The sequence below is a fragment of the Pseudonaja textilis genome, chromosome Z (assembly GCF_049901715.1).
Source record: "Pseudonaja textilis isolate UNSWEBS1 chromosome Z, rPseTex1.2, whole genome shotgun sequence".
NCBI classification, from domain to species: Eukaryota; Metazoa; Chordata; class Lepidosauria; order Squamata; family Elapidae; genus Pseudonaja; species Pseudonaja textilis.
Window position 1 is genome coordinate 35,180,506 of NC_142008.1, and position 18,616 is coordinate 35,199,121.

The 18,616-nt window shown below is 34.0% G+C and overlaps 1 protein-coding gene and 1 long non-coding RNA gene across 2 annotated transcripts in view; one reads left to right on the forward strand and one right to left on the reverse strand.

Annotated features, from left to right (window-relative positions):
• The window catches only part of HDAC9 (histone deacetylase 9), a 455,657-nt gene that overhangs the window by 352,021 nt on the left and 85,020 nt on the right, over positions 1 to 18,616 (forward strand). The window contains exons 22-23 of the mRNA XM_087917383.1: positions 7,865 to 7,984; positions 8,319 to 8,416. Coding sequence (XP_087773509.1) covers positions 7,865 to 7,984; positions 8,319 to 8,416 — 218 coding nt within the window. The remainder of the gene's footprint in view (positions 1 to 7,864; positions 7,985 to 8,318; positions 8,417 to 18,616) is intronic.
• On the reverse strand, positions 951 to 6,174 carry LOC148123969 (uncharacterized). The gene is made up of 3 exons (XR_015740460.1): positions 5,887 to 6,174; positions 2,922 to 3,104; positions 951 to 2,290 (listed from the first exon to the last, which is right to left on the reverse strand). It is a non-coding gene; the product is annotated as an uncharacterized LOC148123969 (long non-coding RNA).

The following is an 18,616-nucleotide window of genomic DNA, read 5'->3' on the forward strand; positions in this document are numbered from 1 at the left end:
AGTAACCAGTACTGTTTTTGGAGGCATCAAAGAACTACTCAACACAAAGTTCATGAAATCATCAGAAAGGACCACAAGTGGTCTGGGAAGAACACTAAGGTCCAGTGAGAAAATAAAAGAAACTTGCACAAAAGAGCAGCAGCATGCACCAGATGGTCTGTGAAGGATGACTCCAGCAGCTATGTGAATAGATGCCAAAAAGAATTAGGCCAGCTCTTGGGAAGAAGCCATGTGAAATCAGTGAGATCCAACAGAATCAAATAACTAGAAGAACTGAAGACAACATAATGGTTATGCAGACAACTTAATTGTTAAAAATCCAGTCCAATCATTTGAAATCCAGACTGCAAAATAAGGCCAAAACTTCTTATGCAAAAAGTTTATATGTATATCCAGGTCCCTCCATGACAGATACATGAAACAACAAATGATAGGTATTAAGAGATATCAAGAGACATTTGTAATTAAACATACTGTATTAAACTTTATAAGCAAAGCAAAAATATTAAAAAATACTAAATACAGCACCTTTACGGGTAGCCCCTGTGTCACAGCTAACAAATTAATATTGATTTATTGATTTATATCTCACATTTATTATTTTTAATAGCTCAAGGTGGTGAACATATCCTAGACACTTTACTTCTCCTATTTTCCACACAACAACAATCCATTGAGGTGGGTTGGCCTGAGAGAGTGTGACTGGCCCAAAGTCATCCTGCTGGCTTTTTTGACTAAGGCAGGGTTTGAACTCATGGTCTTTCCACTTTCTAGCCTACTAGTGTATTAACCACCAGACAACTAGGGTATGTTATTTAATATATTACATAATCTGGAACTTTATATAATATATTCCTATATATATATTCTGTAATAGATGTAGCACTATAAGAATAAATGTAAAAACAGTAATAACTATCAATAATTCATCTGTCTTGAAATTCTTTGCCACTAACCTCCAATAATAGCCATACAGAGGAAGCACATTCAAGATGGAAAAACTAGTGAACAAGAGCCATGTGGTCAAATGGCCAAGTAGCACTGTTTGTTACCCTTAGCACAACCAAATTGTCATAAAGAAGCCATATAACTCTTCATGCAGATTATGAATTAAGAAAGTGGTCACTGACATTGTTATGAATGAACTATTAATTAAACAAGTGATTGGATCTATTATCTTTATAAAATGGACATCTTGAATACCATCACTCTTTCGTTTAGTGATCAAATGCAGGAGCTCAATTTTTGAACCCAGTTGTGTTGACCAACAAAATAAATATCAGCATGGACAATAAAAATAAAAAGATTAAAATCCCACGTGGATTTTATTATTGGTATTATCCTTTATGCTGTAAATTTCAGTTAGCACTGTGTGTGATTGTCTCAAGTATAAGGAAAAACAGAAACTGTAACAAGAAAATTAGAGGGCATAGCAAACGATTAAGTAGGAAAGACTCATAAAGGAGATAATGAGTCCAAATCTTGTAATTTTGATCATTAATAAAATGTTACTTCTGGAATCTGATAAACCATCATTGCTTTAGAAATATAGACATATAAAATGAATTAAAAGGAACTACACTTATAATTCTACACAGTAATTATCTCATTCTCACCCATGGGAGAGTGGAAAAGTGATGGGGCATCCAATCTTACTAAATTTGGGGAAATATGACTTCAGAGAACCCTAAGAGACAATTGCTTTATCTCTTTATTGCAAATGCTGTTAGAACTTTAATAGTAAACTATTAAAACAGCTTCTAGGCACAAAATTCAGAATATGTTATGAACAGCAACAAACCCAGTCCACAGTTTTTCTTTCTGCTGTTTATTTCATAAGAAGATGTTAAATAGCAGTTCAGTAGGGGAATAGACTTGCAGCTGGCCAATATATATGATAACAGGCATACATGTTGAAGTGAGGAACTTTGCAGATAGATCACTATAGCTATAGGCTTCAGAAATTGTAGACTGCTCAAGCCATATACTGTAGTTCACTTTCATTCATGGAATAAATAGTCCTGATATAAGCACATGTCAATATATTGTGGCAATGCAATCCAACGGAACCACAAAAATGATGTATTATATACAAATTGTTCCAAATTCTATTGTTATAAAAACCAAAGCTATGATTGCAAACATAGTTTGCTACATATTATGAAGCGTATAATCATAATTATTTGGCTCCAACTTCAACATGGTCTGCATAATACCCCACATAATAATGTGCCAGTCCACTATTGATTGAAGAATCAGTGTGAATCCTATCTTCCAATTTCAACTGGGGCTAGGAAAAGAAAAAGCAAGGTTAATAAGCAGCAATAGGGTTGTTTTGTTATACAATAAGCTCTTAATTTCATGGATTTTGGTTTAATGAAGATTTAAAAGCCCTATCTGCTGAAAGAGGTTTGTCTGAATTTTAGACAATAATGGATTTAGTTCAGACAATCCTAAGCTTTCTTTCAAAATCATATCCACTACTACTAGTAGAGAAAGTTTTCTTCAGTGCTTTACTGCTGAAAAGCTACCATTTATTGAATATTAGGGTTTAATGGACATCCATTGTTAATCTATTCAATCGATGATTAACTCAAATTTAGATTTGAATTACTGTTTTACTTTTAATTAGACAATTGTTTATTCTTTTGATCATCTTCAGTAAAATACTCTGAATGTGCTTTGAGTCTCAAAAAAATGGTGCAAAATAAAGAACGGACAAAACAGATAATGCTGATATTGATTTTAAAAAGCTATAATTATATGCCTATAGATATCTATTCCAATTTTTTTAAAAATACAATGGTTTCAGAATTATGTTGTTTTTATTTCATATGTCAACCTGTATAAAATATTTGAGTTTGCCTTGAAAATTCTTTTATGATTATAAGCACAGAAATTAACTAGCATAGTTAGATTACCTCAGTTTATTTTCTTCCTTTTGGTCTCTTGGGATGGGAAACCCATGGCCCTTCATATCTTCTTGGGTGTTAATTCTTTAAGGCACAGCCAGCAAGGCCAATGGTCATGGATGACTCAAATTGTGGTCCAACAACAGCTGGGAAACCATAGATTCTCCATTTCACTTGAACTTTTTCCTATTTCTTTAAAGATTGAAAGTAAGATTAAATTTTGAATAATAAATACCAGAAGGAATTACAATATTCTTATATTATAGCCTTCCTCAGCTTAGTGTTTCTAGATTCACTGGGCTACAATTTCCATTATTAGTAACTACTGCTACTGGCATTGGTAATCCAGTAGACAATTATTACTAGAGAATAATCAATTTGCTATTGTGGATGTTGTAATCCAATACCAATTTATAAAGAAATGACACAGCAATTTCGAGTGTTTAAAAACTAAATTAAGGTAGAACTTCATCTGATCTATTTCTGTTATTATGGATATTTTTCACTTTGGCAAATGTATTGAAAACTTCAGGTCTTATCCTCAGTCTTTAACTGTCGTTTTTAAAAATGTTGTAGATAAACTTTCTTGAATCAGGGAATAGTGTTTCCATTCATTTATTTATGTTAGCAAATATTTTTATATAGTTACCCTTCTTATCATTTTAACCAGGTAGCTTACAAACAAAATTAAAAGAAAACACAATTTAAATAATATACAGGAGAAACCATAATACACTATGTGCCTGTGATTGAAATGAAAAAAGTACTCCTTTCACTAAGACAATTAATAACAACCAACCCACAGGGATCACTCAAATTCTGGCCCAAGTGCCGTGACATCATCCAATTTATGAAAGACCAGCAGGGTTGGGGCCCACAATATTTCCAGGAGAATACTATTTGATAGGGCAGGTACAGTGGCAAAGACAGCTCGTAATAGCTATATCCCTATTATTACTATAATACCTTATGTTTGTATTTTTAGCAGAATTCTGAAATGACATATTGGATTTGCATATCCAGCATGGATATAACAGTATGAAGCCTATATTAGAAATATGCTTTACTTTTTGAATTTATTTGATTTTATAAATCAATATGTGAACTGAAATCTAAGTGCAGTTTTCAAATTAAAAAATAAATAAATATAATGTGCATAAAATGCATGCATGAAAATGTTATGCAAAGTTGTAGTTATGAAATAATATGCAACATTTTAATTAGGATTTTTTTTTTTGCAGAATACATATATAACAAATTGATGCATTAAAAATTAACCTTTTTCAAAAAATAAGTACAATAAATATATTGCTTGAAATAAATTTAAATCTGAGGAAAAGAAAAACTGAGGGAAACTAAAAATGATAGATGTATTAATCTGTACAATAATGTAATAAACTCTGCATAGTTGCATCTTCAGAATACAGCTCTAATTAAAATATAATCCAATTTATTATCATCATTCCACAATCAATTAGTAGAGTTTAACAGCACAAAGTAATGTCTACAGGAACAATGTCTTCATATCCTAGTATACATGACTCCACCTATATGGAAATATCATCCACTATGCGAAGATCTATTAATCCTTTCACACTGGGATAATATTTAAAGAATCCTAATCTTGGATACAATTTAATATCTGTGCACAAAGCATGAAATTGCAATGAGGGTCTTCTTGGGCATGTATTGCTTTCTGCTGCTAAGAGAGTCTCTGCATTGAAATACTTCCACATAAAAATATGAAGACTTCAAGCCAATACATCATTTTATGATAATAATAGATCACAATAGGAAAGTTTAGTAGAGGAACAACTATCCTTTAGAATTAGCTTCCTATCCTCTTGATAAAACCCTGTAACAATAGACTATAGCAAATTCCAACCCTTATTAGACAATTTTCCTGAAAGCAATATAATTTTCAGTAACATTACCTATACCTCAAATATGTCATTATTCTTCTGCATTTGATGAAACTGTAGATGCAAATAGGGTGGAGTTTATAATAGGGCATAAATGAAGTAATCGGAACATAACTATAAATCAGATCTAATGATTTGATATAATACCACGGAATTGGTTGTTTCTGAGCAAACAAAATAAAAAAAGAGCAGGAAATCACAATTCTTTCTTTGACTGAAACCGAAGAAGCATTCCAAAAATTCATTTGTTGTGTCAAACAATGGAAATTTGTAATTCATAAGCTAAACAGCTTTCCCCAAACCAACTGTCCACTATAGTGGCTATGGCTTATGGAAATGCAGTCAGTTTATCTGAAATAGTGCAAGTTGCAAAGACTATATTATATGTCACCCCCTATATTCGTAGGATAAGTGGTAATTTGCTCGTTTTTAAGTTAGTAAAATTGCATGAAGATTATGTATATTAACTGAAGCAGAAGATGTTCTTATGAAATTAAATACTGTAACATTTTAAAGTATTCATGCTATTAGCAGGTCCCAGGTAAGCTCCATTAGTATCTTTCAACTAGCATTCAGATAGTACATATATATCTAATTCCATCTCTCTGTGAGATAGATATGTGATTCAAAAATGTGATACATAACATTCATATTCTGCGGGATGGCCTTTTGGTCAGGACACTGTTTAATTACTTGAAATGATTTGATAGCCCATTTCGATTAGAAGTTAAAAGAATTCAGATTTTAAAGATTAGGTGGACCACAAATTCTTACCAATGATACAGTCATGGATGGATGGATGGGTGTTGTGGGTGGGTGGACAAATCCATATATATATATATATTCTTTTATTTACATAGAAAGACACATATATACACATTTAGGCAGGAATGAAGACATTAGCATGGTAAAATGGAAAAGAGCCTTACAAGTGTTTAATTGAGTTTAAATTGATTTTGGCAGATTCTGCATGTTGCACCACTCACTTCATTGATATGTTTTAGAACTCACATATTTAGAAGATGTGTTCATTCCATTTTCTATTTACTTACATGTGAGCCAGATTGACTTTCACACTCTTCTGAAAAAATCTTGTCTGAGTCTTGCCGCTATCATGGGCCTATATGAAATGAATGCAAAAGAAAGCCTTGTTGATAACTACACTCAGAACTCCATCAACAAGCAAAGATGTGTTCATTCATAATAGGTTTGGGTTATGTTAGCTGAATTAAAAGTAAGTTTCATTTCCTGGGAGCCCTTATTTATTGCTTTGAAGTGTTTTAACCTATTAAGTGTTTAAGAGCATGACATTTTAATATTTTACTTTCATTTTTATTGCATTATAATTTAGCCATCTGGAGTGTAACTTTTTTAGAAAAGCAAGTTATACAATTAATAAATAAAAGCAACAAAAAATAAGAATAAGAAAAATAAAAATAATAATAGACTTCATTCTAGTTTAGTGAAAAATTACATAGCAGGTAATGGGCAGCTCTCAAATATTTTACTGCCTAATGTTTTTCAGTGAGGTGATAAATATTTGCTAAGGTTGTACAGAGTACCATTCTTCAAAGTTTTGAAGCAGCATGTATTCTATTCTTCAAGGAGCATTTACCAATAACACTCCTGCCAGGAATTGTGGAAAAATGATGTGCTATGCACACAATGTCTGCAGGGATGAGAAGGGAAACCCTAGAAGAAACATGCTAAGCATTTTGGAGATAGTGATAGTCTCAATAATTTGAGGAGGAGAGCCGCTTAGGCAAATTGATTTAATAGCAATATTAATATTGATGAAAGTAATTTTATGTCCTCTACTTCATTATAAATTTACTTTGAATCTTTTAAGTTGGAAGTGGCAGAACCTTAATATGTTGTTGCCAATGTGGTTGCTCAGATTTTCCTCAAATCAGGTAGCATATAGTTTCTAGTGGCCTCATTTCCAAAACTATTATGCTTAAAAAGATTTGTGGATATTCTGTTCATTTCTTTTCTATACTTCCTTTATCTTTTCCATGAAAAATAATTTAAGGAAACATGATAAGCCTTATTATTTAAAAATACTAAAAAAATATTACTAAAAATATTTAGTACACGTGTAATAGCTGTATGTAAAGTACACAAGGTTAATTTGTGGTCAGAATATTAGCAAATTTAGTTATTCATCAAGTGTCCTGCCAGCTCATATCATACAAAATAAATGACATTTGTGGCCTTTGGAAGCTCAGTTTGCTTGAAACTAACAAGATCATATTCTTACATATCAACTGCACATCAAGATTTTATGAAATGAAGTATAAAGTCCTTTCTGCATCTGGGCTCCCTTTTGATGTGGGTCTTGTTGCTGAGGGACTGCTAACTGAACTGAATGTTTCAAGGAAATCAATTTACTCAGCTGGTTGCAAACCCTTTGACCTCAGTAGTAGAATTTGGAAAATCAGTGAATGCCTGGACTTTTTAGTGTTTGTCAAAAATTGCAAAAAAACAAAGACTTCTTGAGTTCTATAGTCCATAGATTCCTTTGTAAAAATACTAGCTTGTATTTTCAAGTTTTGCCTATCCCCCTTTTTAAAAAGCCAATGAAACCAAGTTAATTAAGCCTGAGGGGTTATGAACTGTTGGCAGTTAATAAGTCATAAAATTCCTCCATAAAACAGGATGCTAGATTCCATCACTGAGACAAGGAGTACAAAGGGCCGGTGTATAATATCTAATTGTACAAAAGGACTGGGATTTCTCAATGACTGCTCATCTGGAGTCTCAAGGGCATGCTCACTGTGGTTTCCTGATTTTTAGAAGCCAGTTTAAAAAATGAGTGTATTAAAGAGTAATTTGCCTGAAAGTTCAGGAAGTTTAGAGTGCTAAAGGGCGGGTGGAAAGGGGAGAGAAAAAGGGAAGGAAAGAATGAAGGAAAGAGGGAGAAAGACTAAGACTGAGAGACAGGAGAAAGAGAAGAAGAGAAAGCAAAGAAGCTTTACCACATTGGCTTGGACATGATTGCATTTGTCATCTGTTTTCTTTCCTCTTTAGGATGTTCACCATGGCAACGGTACACAGCAGGCTTTTTATTCTGACCCCAGCATCCTGTATGTCTCCCTCCATCGCTATGATGAAGGCAACTTCTTCCCTGGCAGCGGAGCCCCAAATGAGGTTAGGTTTATTTCTTTACAACCCCATTTTTTATTTGTATCTTTTCAGGTAATTGCATTGCATGATTACCCCTAATTTTCTCATCCTACATTGGTGCTCTAAATTGCATTAGATTACCAAATGGCCCACTGGGAGTGGGGACAGGGTAGAACAAGTGCATAACCCAGAATAGTCCTTGTCAAGTGGAGCCAGGTTGATTTGACATGCTGTTTGAAGTTGGTTTCAAAAGGACATTTTTGTGCATTTTCTTATTTTGATTCATTCTCTGCCTTTCCTCTCCATTTTCCCTCTGGCATTTCCCCCTCCTTTCCCTCCTTCTCCCTCCTCCTCTTAGGTTGGAAGTGGTCCTGGTGAAGGTTATAATATAAATATTGCTTGGACAGGTGGCCTAGATCCCCCCATGGGAGATGTGGAGTACCTCACAGCATTCAGGTTGGTTCCTGTTTCTTTTTCAAAGTGCCAAATAGAAGTAACAGGCTGAAATCTACCAGCGTTAGAATACAACAGCCTTGACAATCAGAAAAATGACCCATAGTGGAACTGGCTTAAAGTAAACATCTCTTATTATATAGTATCTGGAGACCTCTTTTACTTTACTTTAAAAAAAATCAGTGTTAATATGCTGGCCACCCACAAAACAGAATATGTTTATTTGTTGCCTGAAACAGATTGCACTCCTCTAAACTGCTTAATAAATTTTTTCAAAGCCAAGGAATAAATAGATCCACAGAAAAAACAGGCAGAGAGAATCCATCAATGTAAATATATTTTATTGCAGATTCTGGTGATGTTCCAGCAATTTACTTCATTATTACCACATTTGGAAATCTATTCTTTCATAGCAATATTACCACTAACCAATGCATTAATGGTAACTTCATAACCATAACCATGCAAAAATGAAAAAAATACTGTTGTGTGGGATGGGAGTATATTTTGAATTTGAGCTTTTATTCCTGTATACTTTTGATCTTCAAATCTAACCTGCAACCTTCCTATTTATGCAGCCTTCAATCCTTCAAAACTAAACAAGTTTTACATTGCTCGGGTTCCCAATTCAGATTAGATCAGCTGTCACTTGTTGAGTACTAAGCAAAAGTACTGTATATAGAAGCAAACCTCTCTGATTTGCATTGAGTCTTTTATTTAAGATTGAGATGCAAGGATTTGAAAAGAAGTAGATATAAAGATACAGATATAAAGATAAAGATACGGATTTACTGATTGACATCAGGTGTAAATGAAACATTGGCAGGAAGTGTAAGTTTTTGCTTGTCCATTTGTGGAAATGTGTTGAAAATTTCCACGTAGTAAACTTGGTCACATATAAATGGTTCTTCTGCATATTGATTTGTATTTGTTTGGGATTTCACACAGTCATTTTGGACAGGACCTCTCTCAGACAACAGGGTGTTCAGTGTCAGCAAGATTCTGCTCTGTTTTTGACTGTCTGCAAATGCAGGGGTGTCAAACTCACATCGCCACGTCGGCATCACATGATGTATTGGGACTTTTTCCCTCTTCATTAAATCAGGTGTGGGTGTGGCCAGTGTGTGATGCATCCGGCCCATGGGCCGGGAGTTTGACAGCCGTGGTCAAATGCACAGATGTCAAACTCGATTGCATCATGTGATGTATTGTGACATATCATGATATTTTTTGCGTTTGCAGAGAGCCTGAGTGGGCATAGCGCATCTGGCCCGCAGGCTGATAGTTTGACATAGCCTGGTTTAACATATTGCTGTGGATGTTGTGAAAGAGCTCTCCTTACCTAGCTAAAAGTCTTACTAAAAAAACATGCATTTGATAAGTAACATTTTGTTATTATTATAGTGTATTAACCTGACCACTGTACTAAAATTAGGGAGTAACTCACATCTTACACAGACTTTTCTGCTAATCACAAAAATTGGGACACAACTGTGCCTTGCATGATAATCTGGCAAGTGACTACAGTATAGAGCTCGTGCTCCTTCCATATCTATATGCAATAATTTAATTGATTTTATAGATATCCTTCCATATCTTTAATATAGTAAGTTTATTGACTTTTACATAGGTTCTTCACTTTGATCTCTATAATTGAAACATAAGGATTATATACTAGGACTGCTTATTTGCAGTCTTCTAGCTATGGATGCCCAAAACATGAAGGAGCATAGATGATATTTGTGTGGTCACAGAGGAGTCCATGTTCATTGTAGCCCCACTTTTTACCTCAACCATTCAACAAATCTGTTGCAATGGATAGGGATCCAATCAACTTCATAAATTGAGGATTTTGTGTGTGTGTGTGTGTGTGGGTGTGTGTGTGCTGTTACTATGAATTTTCTCAGCAGAAGTAGCTCTTTTTATTGGCAGCTAATTTCTAGCAACTTCAATCATCTTTGGTCACCTTATGTGAGTCCATTCTACTGGCCAATCAGTTCTAGAATCAAAGGTCATAATAATGATGATAATGATAACAATGATGGCTTATACCTTAGATTAGGATCTAGAATCTCTGTACTGCAGCAAGTTTTACATATAACTACTTCTTTTACTTGCACTTCTCTGAATTTCTCCTACTATCCCTGCCATAGGTTAGCAGCATCTTCCAATGCAGCTTTCATATTGGTCTATGACTAAGACCTCATATTACTGGAATCCTCTTATCCAAACAATAGTTTCAAGCCTTCAGATGGCATCTTCAACCACAACATGTTTCTCCACTCACTTAGCTTGTTTACTAGCTTTATAAGCCCCCTATGCCTAATACATAAAGGGGTTTATAAAGCAAATAGGCTTTGTCTATTGTTCTCCACACTTACCACAATACCTTACTAAATTCCCAGTTATCTGTCAGAAGACACTGCAAAAGATTCCTTTCATTATGCAGGAAATGGCAACTGAACACCCCTCTTTTTAGGGGCCGCATTCACAGTTTTTGACATATTTTACTAACTCTAAGAAAAATTGTTGTCATAATTTACTTAGTTACCATCAATTCTTACAGAAATCTCTGTAAAATAGTTTCTATTATCCTCATCTTACAGGGAGAAATATTTTTTCATCTGCTTATTTATTAAAGGTTTCCTTTCATATAGTAGAAGTACTTATCAATATCCATTTATCCATTTTATAAGGTATGAATTCATTTTTGTCATGGTAGACCAGGTTTGCTCATATAATATTGCACATGTCTGAACAAGATATTGTTTTCTTCATCTATCTGCACAAGTGTTCTGTTTGGTGGTTATCTGGTCTCACCTTTGTGCCATATTTCATTTGATCCAAGGTTCTGAGACAGCTATAAAAGTTGTTTTCTTATCCTTCGCATATTATTCAGTTCACAGAGGTAACAATAGCACCATTAAGGGAGGCATCTTCCTTTCAGCAGATGTATATATTGAAAGATCTCTCACATGTAGTTTTTATCAATGTACAATAATGAATCCTTCACTTATCTTTAACAGTGTCGGAAATCATAAATTCTGTCCAATTTGCTTTTATCCAAATTAGCCTCTTAGAGATGTAATACTTCCACTTTATTCCACCAAGTTCAAATTGTAAAAAGTTCTACTACTGTATCCCCCCACCCCATATCTCCGTTGGTGATTGGCTACAAGCAACTTGGGAAACTCAATACTCCTCTAAGAGATATTGTATGGGTTTCAGGAATTAAGGGGAGTAATGGAAATGCACCTAATCCTGCCTGGCCACATGGGAAGAAAGTATAGTAAAAAATCCACTGGAATTAGAGGGCTAATAAATTTAAATATATAAATAGGAAACTAAGACATTCTTAGACCCTAGAGCATTCTGGAGATGTATGTATATGAATATGACTTGGGTGTGTGAATTCAATACATAGGAAATCACCAAATTGTGGAAAATTTACTTTAAACATTTTCTGTTTGTGAGCCTCCCCATACTCTCAATTCACATTAAGTAAGCAATTTGTTTCTTCTTTTCTGCCCAGTTTTCTTATGGTACAGCAGCATATCTCTGGTTTTGACAGATGTAAGCTTCATGCAGTCATACTTGTCAAAGCTGGGCAAAATGGTTAGCTTAGGAATCGCAAGTTAAACTAACAACAGTTAACTTTTCAACTTTTCCAACTAAGAGTGAAACTCACAATTTTTGCTCTAACCACTATAATAACTTATAGCTTCAAATGTTATATCTAATGCATACCTTCTTGGAATTACAAATATACCACAAAATCTATACACCCTGCTTTTTCTCTCCCCATCTTAACACTCTTGGGTGGTCTTTGAATACAGTGTTGAGATGGTTTTGCATTCAGACATAACACACCTGAAATTGACACTTAATGCCAAATATGGGGTGATGGAAGGAAGCATGAAGTCACAGTTTTGCACTGTTTCTGTGAAATTGGTTTTGATCTTATGTATGCCATTTGCCTATCATGGCAAACACCTAGTCAAAGATTCAATTTCTTAGAACTATGCTGTCAAAACTGGTAAACATCAAATGCAAAACTCTAATACTTCCATTTATCCTTTGCCAAGATATTTGTACAGTTTTCAAAAGCATTTTTCAATGGTTTGGTGCTGTTATTCAGCTCTCACCTCCTATTTTTTTAAGTTTACAATCAGTTTCAGATATTGAATAAGGGTATAAATTAAAGATATTTGACTGAATAAACATACAACCATGTTGCTATCAAAACAGTACTCACAGTTATTCATGGTATATCACTTTAAGGAAGCAGAATTATATTTTGGGGTAATTTAACACAGGATATGAATTATTTACAATGCAGACTGAAATTTATCAGTCTAGGACAGGGCTGTCAAACTCCCAGCCAGCAGGCAGATGCGTCACATGTTGTCCATGCCCATACCTGGTTTAGCTAAGGGGAAAAATTCACAATAGGTCACATGACACTATCGTGATGATGTAAGTTTGACACCCCTGATCTAGAAAAAGTTAAATGTTCATATCCACATCAAATGTCCTTTCATGACAGTGGAAAATATAATTAGAAAAAACTGTGGTCGTTTTCCATGGGGAAAAAAAGATTGGGAAGAGTGAAGAAAACAAATATCTCCTTTTTTTCTGATTTATACATTTTTCTCTCTTCAGAACTCCATTCTGTCTACTGGCAAATAAGTATGTTATGTGCATTTAGGAAGATAGATTTATTCTATCTGCACAGATGTCCTACCTGCTATTCCAGCATCTCTGGATGTCCTTATTCTTTCTACCTCTCTCCATCCTCAGAATTTCAATATCCAAAATGAAACAACTTCAAAGACTTTTGCAGAGACTTTGAAAATGGTTTCTGATATCAAAATGTTCTAAAGAGATGTTATTCAAACTGCTCTAAAACAGGGATATTTGACATATCTGTGGCCCTAGTATGTCATTAGAAATCAGCCCACTTCACTGATAGTTTGAATCAAATGTTTTTCAAAGCATATAAAAGAGTAATCCTACATCCACATCAGTTATAATTTACATGCTTAATCCATTTTGGCTAAGGTGTCTGCAATTTTATGGACCCTAGTTTACAGATGAGGTGTTTTTTTTAACTTTCTAATGTAGGGCTGAGAAATAATGATTGACCAAAGTAGCCCAGATAACTTCCATCAGGGTATACTAGAGCATATACCTCTCTATGGTAAAGGTAAAGGTTCCCCTCACACATACCTACTAGTTGTTTCTGGCTCTAGGGGGCAGTGTTCATCTCTGTTATAAAGCCAAAGAGCCAGCACTGTCCAAAGGCACACAGAATGCTGTTACCTTCCCACCAAAGTGGTCTCTATTTTTCTACTTGCATTTTTACATGCTTTCGAAGTGCTAGGTTGGCAGAAGCTGGGACAAGTAACAGGAGCTCACTCTGTTACGCAGTGCTAGGGATTTGAACCGCTGAACTGCCAACCTTTCTGATCAACAAGCTCAGTGTCTTAGCCACTGAGCCACCATGTCCCTGCATCCCTGTCTCTCTACTAGCATCTAAACATAACACCATATTGGGTCTCATGTGTAGAAACAGGAAATGGAGGTGCAGAGGAATGGCTGAAAACTAGTCTTAGTTTTGGCCAGACAGATGGGCATATTGTCCTGTTTAGGTCAATATCCAGAAATCCCTGCCCAAAAATTCTCAAGTTGGGATACAATAAAGCAAAGAGGGGGGAAACTGATGGGAAGGAAATTCACAAGCTCAGCATTAATGCTTTTTTAATTTTTCACCTAGAAACTGATCTTTTGCTTGAAGTGCTAATGTTTAGGAAAAAGAAAAGTATTGGAGAAAAAGAAGTTTATAAACCTGGGCTTCTGTCTGCAAATTCTGATAAAACTATGTCATGAGTTTAAGTTTATATCACTATAAACCTAGTGAAAAAATGATTGTAGTGAAATATCTGTGAGTCTGAATTTGAAAAAAACAATTGAAAACATAGTAAAGGTTGGAGGCTCAAATGGAATTTAGCTTTGGGCAATGGATTTTCTGTATAAATCTTTCTAGGGAGGCAGGAAAACAGAATTATCAATGGAATTTCTTTAATGACCTTCACACATTCCTATTTTTAAACTTTTAATAAAAAATAAAAATAAGTATTATTCCACACATATTGAAATAAATAAATAAATAAGTATTTTAAAGAAATAAACTAAGAAAAATCCATGCAAGCCAAATTATGGGAATAGCAAACTTTAGATTTAAAAAGCCACTTAGTTACTGCAGTAGAAACAATTCAGGAGATCCAACATGGGGCAGAAAACAACTTTGTGCAACACAAACATGGTTAACATGGCAATTGACAATTCAAAGAAACTCAGAATTTCAGCCACTTACATGTCATTCTGATCTGTGAAGAATAGATATGCTAATGTTAGCAATTATCAATGTCTTATTTTTGATAGTGTCTACCTGAATTCACTGGACTTAAAGTCTCTTGCTTTAAAGTCCTCAATAAATGCTTTAAGATAAATTTCCCAAGCAATTTTTGTGGGTCTTTTTCTAATATATAACTTTTGTAATTTTCTTTCATATAATGCATTTTTGTATATAATAATGCATTTTTGTATACAATTTTCACATGCATTTGTAAACCTAATAAAATTGGCCAATTGCATTGCAAAATTTGGAACAACTTAGATATTGAATAACTGAATTGCTATTCAAGATATGACTTCAAAATGCACAATAAAAGAACTTCATATCAAAAGCAAAGTAAATAAAATTACCGTATCTCCCAAATTTAATAAGATTTCATAAATATTCCACTGAAAACCAATGTCACAACAACATGTAAATAAGTATTATCTACATCTTGTAGAATACCATTTCCATATGAGGATTCTAGACTTGGTTCCCATCCTTTAGAGTATCTGCTTGCTGTTTCTTCCTTTTAGGCTCAAAGCTAAATTCTTAACTTTGAAACTAGGACTGGGAAATGGGAACAAAGCTATTCTAAAAGCACCTCACAAATGCAATACATAAAAATGTTTTTGCCCAAAAGTAATGGTAGAATTTACAGCTTGCCCCAGAACTAACACAACAATCAAACTTTGGCATTAAATAACATTTTCTTAAAATAGACAAAATAACTATATACTATATGTGCAATGTATAAAATCATCAATAGTAATATACTGATAATGTTACCTATTTTTTTTCTAGGAATAAATTTATCTTGCTGTGGGTATGCATAAGAGGCCATTTTCTTGAATATATTATAAAAATACCCTTGAGCAGGTTGCTGGTGGAAGAAGCAGAAAGTAAATGCCGATTTTACAAACATGATTGCAAAAGAGCCCAAGCTCACAGTCCATTTAGAATACATAAATAATGTTTTCAGCAGAAGAAACCTAATGGATATGGACCTGCTCCTGGTGTTTTGCTTGCAACTTGCTAGTTAAAATAGTTGTTGCATTATGAAATGAGACACCTATTTTCTGATTCTTTAGCTATTTTTTAATGCCACAAAGAACTGGCTCAGTGTCTAATAATTCAGTGCAGTTCAGGCCTTTGCATTCCAATTCTTGCTTATTAATTCTTCCTCACTTCCTGGATTTCTCCAAGGGATATGTTCCTGAAATTGCACGTTCCTCATTCTACTCTTTTTAAAGCCTGTTTTCATATGTTCATGATAGTAACTTCTTTAAACATGTAAAACATGCACCATTCCTTACAATTAAAATCCTATTGGGGGAGATGAGAATAGGCAATAAATAATTTAAGTGTTCTTCGTATCTTTGTCATCTTACAGACAATAACTTTTCCATATATAAAGGCCTAACGGAAAATCTATTGCTAGTTCTATAATGACTAATCTCAATCCATTAATAATCAGCAAATATAAAAAATGTTGCATGTTTTAAGGAAATTACTGTGTTTCTTTTTTTCTATTTTCTACCAGTGGAGGAAAAAGGTAAAAATGAATTGGAGAATTTTGGAAAGAAAGAATATATTGGATATATAGTGAGAGTGACAATTTAAGTCAGAAGAACTTTGTGAACTACAGGATACGGTATTTGAAAATGAACAGAAGGCACAATTGCCAGAATATATTTCCCAGAGCTCCAGAATCATCACTGTTCTCATTTGGTAAAACATGGGTGAAAGAATGATGAGATAAATTTACAATTCATGGGCTTGTTTGCTTTGCATATCAATTTCTTTTGCTTGTATGATTTCAAAACAGATTTTATAGCACTATTTATTTTCTAAATATGCATTGCCAAAAGGTTGCTACTATACTGTACCTAGTGGTGGGATTCAAATAATTTAACAACAGGTTCTCTGCCCTAATGATTTCTTCCAACAACCAGTTTACCAAACTGCTCAGAAAGTTAACCGGTTCTCCTGAAGTGGTGTGAACTGGCTGAATCCCACCACTGACTGTACCCTAAAATCAATAGTATGCTGGAGCTGGCTTGCAATAGCTCAATAAAGCTAATCATTACATTTTCAGGAATTTGGGAAACTGGTTGAGAGCAGACCTGAGCCACAATACCTAGCTCACCAAACAGTTTTTGGAAGCTAGTGGCTCAGCTAGTGGCATTGCAAAGGAGCTGGCAGAGCCAGTTGTTAAACTTTACCAACACACCCCTACCTAAAGTCATAAATGAGAGGCACATTGCTGAAAAATTATCTCTTGCATTTTTTTCACTGTAGAGCACCATCAACTCCAGTGACTTGTCTGAAGCCATGAAAACCTCCAGCTGCTTTATAGTAGCTAGTAAAAAACTCTGAAAGAAGGTTTTAAGAAAAAAAAACTTGCCCCAGAAAAATAGGATTTATGTGGCACTTCCACGATAACAATTGGTTTATTTAATTCAGCTGAACAGGAATATCTATCTCTTTGAATATTTTGGCAGCACAAGCTGCTATATGCTATCAACGCATGTCTTAATTTTGGACATCTTTTATAACAGTGTCTGACGGCCTAAAGATATTTCTGTTTGGAAGAAAAATTTGAAGTGGGAAGAGAGAGGAGAACTTTTTTCAGAATGCAACAACTAAAAGTCTTCTAAACGTTTCCTTATACTTCAATGTTTACAAGTAAATTAACATTAGCAAATCTTTTTTATGCATGTGACACAAACTTGTTCTTTTTCTTATTTATTTGGAAACTCAAACTTTTTCTTACCAAAAACAAAAACCCAAGCACCTCCAATTTTCTTTCTTGCTTCTCTAAAATTAATCCCCTCTGACACAAAATCTTTTCTTTATATAGACATTAGTGCGCACCAGATGCACTCAGATGCACCATTTCTTTTATGACATGGTTGCAGATATGCAAAAGAGAGGACAATAAACAGATCACTTACCTACTTTAGATAAGTTAAAAGCAGTTTGATTAAACTCCTATCACCAGGATCTCTGAAAAAACAGCTGACTTTATCACTGTCTTTCTAATCCTTATAAAGTTGGTAAATGGAAATTTTCAAATAAACAGTTGTTATGTTTTCTTTCTTCAAATATTTTATAACTCACAATGAGATACAAAATTTATCTGCAATAATGCTGGGACCAAAAAAATAATAATTCTGATTTGTTTTCTGTAAATCTATTTTCTATGAAATGGGTTGTATAAACACATCTGATATTGTTATATCTAGGTAAGTCAATATCTGAGGTGACTACAAACTATTCAACCAATAATATAAAGTAGGTGGAGGTTTATGGAATTATGTATTTAGGGCATGTGTTTTGTAGGAGGATGAGAAAATATTTGATTGTGAATTTGGTGGGAAAAAATTTGGATATTTGGTCCTCCAAATATCAAAGATTTTTAGCATTCATCTTTACACAAATAAAAAAATCTGCCTTTTCCAAGGCATCTCAAAGTATCTTATTTTTTTTTTCAAATAAGCTTACAGAAAAGAAATTTGTATCTTAGTAAGCACAAAAAATATGTCAAAGAATGAAAATGGAGCCATACATGGGAAATGTATATAAATCTACATGAATAAAAAATAAATGCATATACAGTTCCCATGTAATTCAAAAGCTCATGACATATTCTACATTGTTTTTTAATTTGTTTGAAAAAGAAATTGATCTGAAATGCTGCTTTGGTAGAGTAGACACTAAACATGTATTTTAGTGATAAAGACACCCCTATCTCCTTTGGAGTAGAATTCTCTATTGTCCTATGGCTGTGCCCAATAATT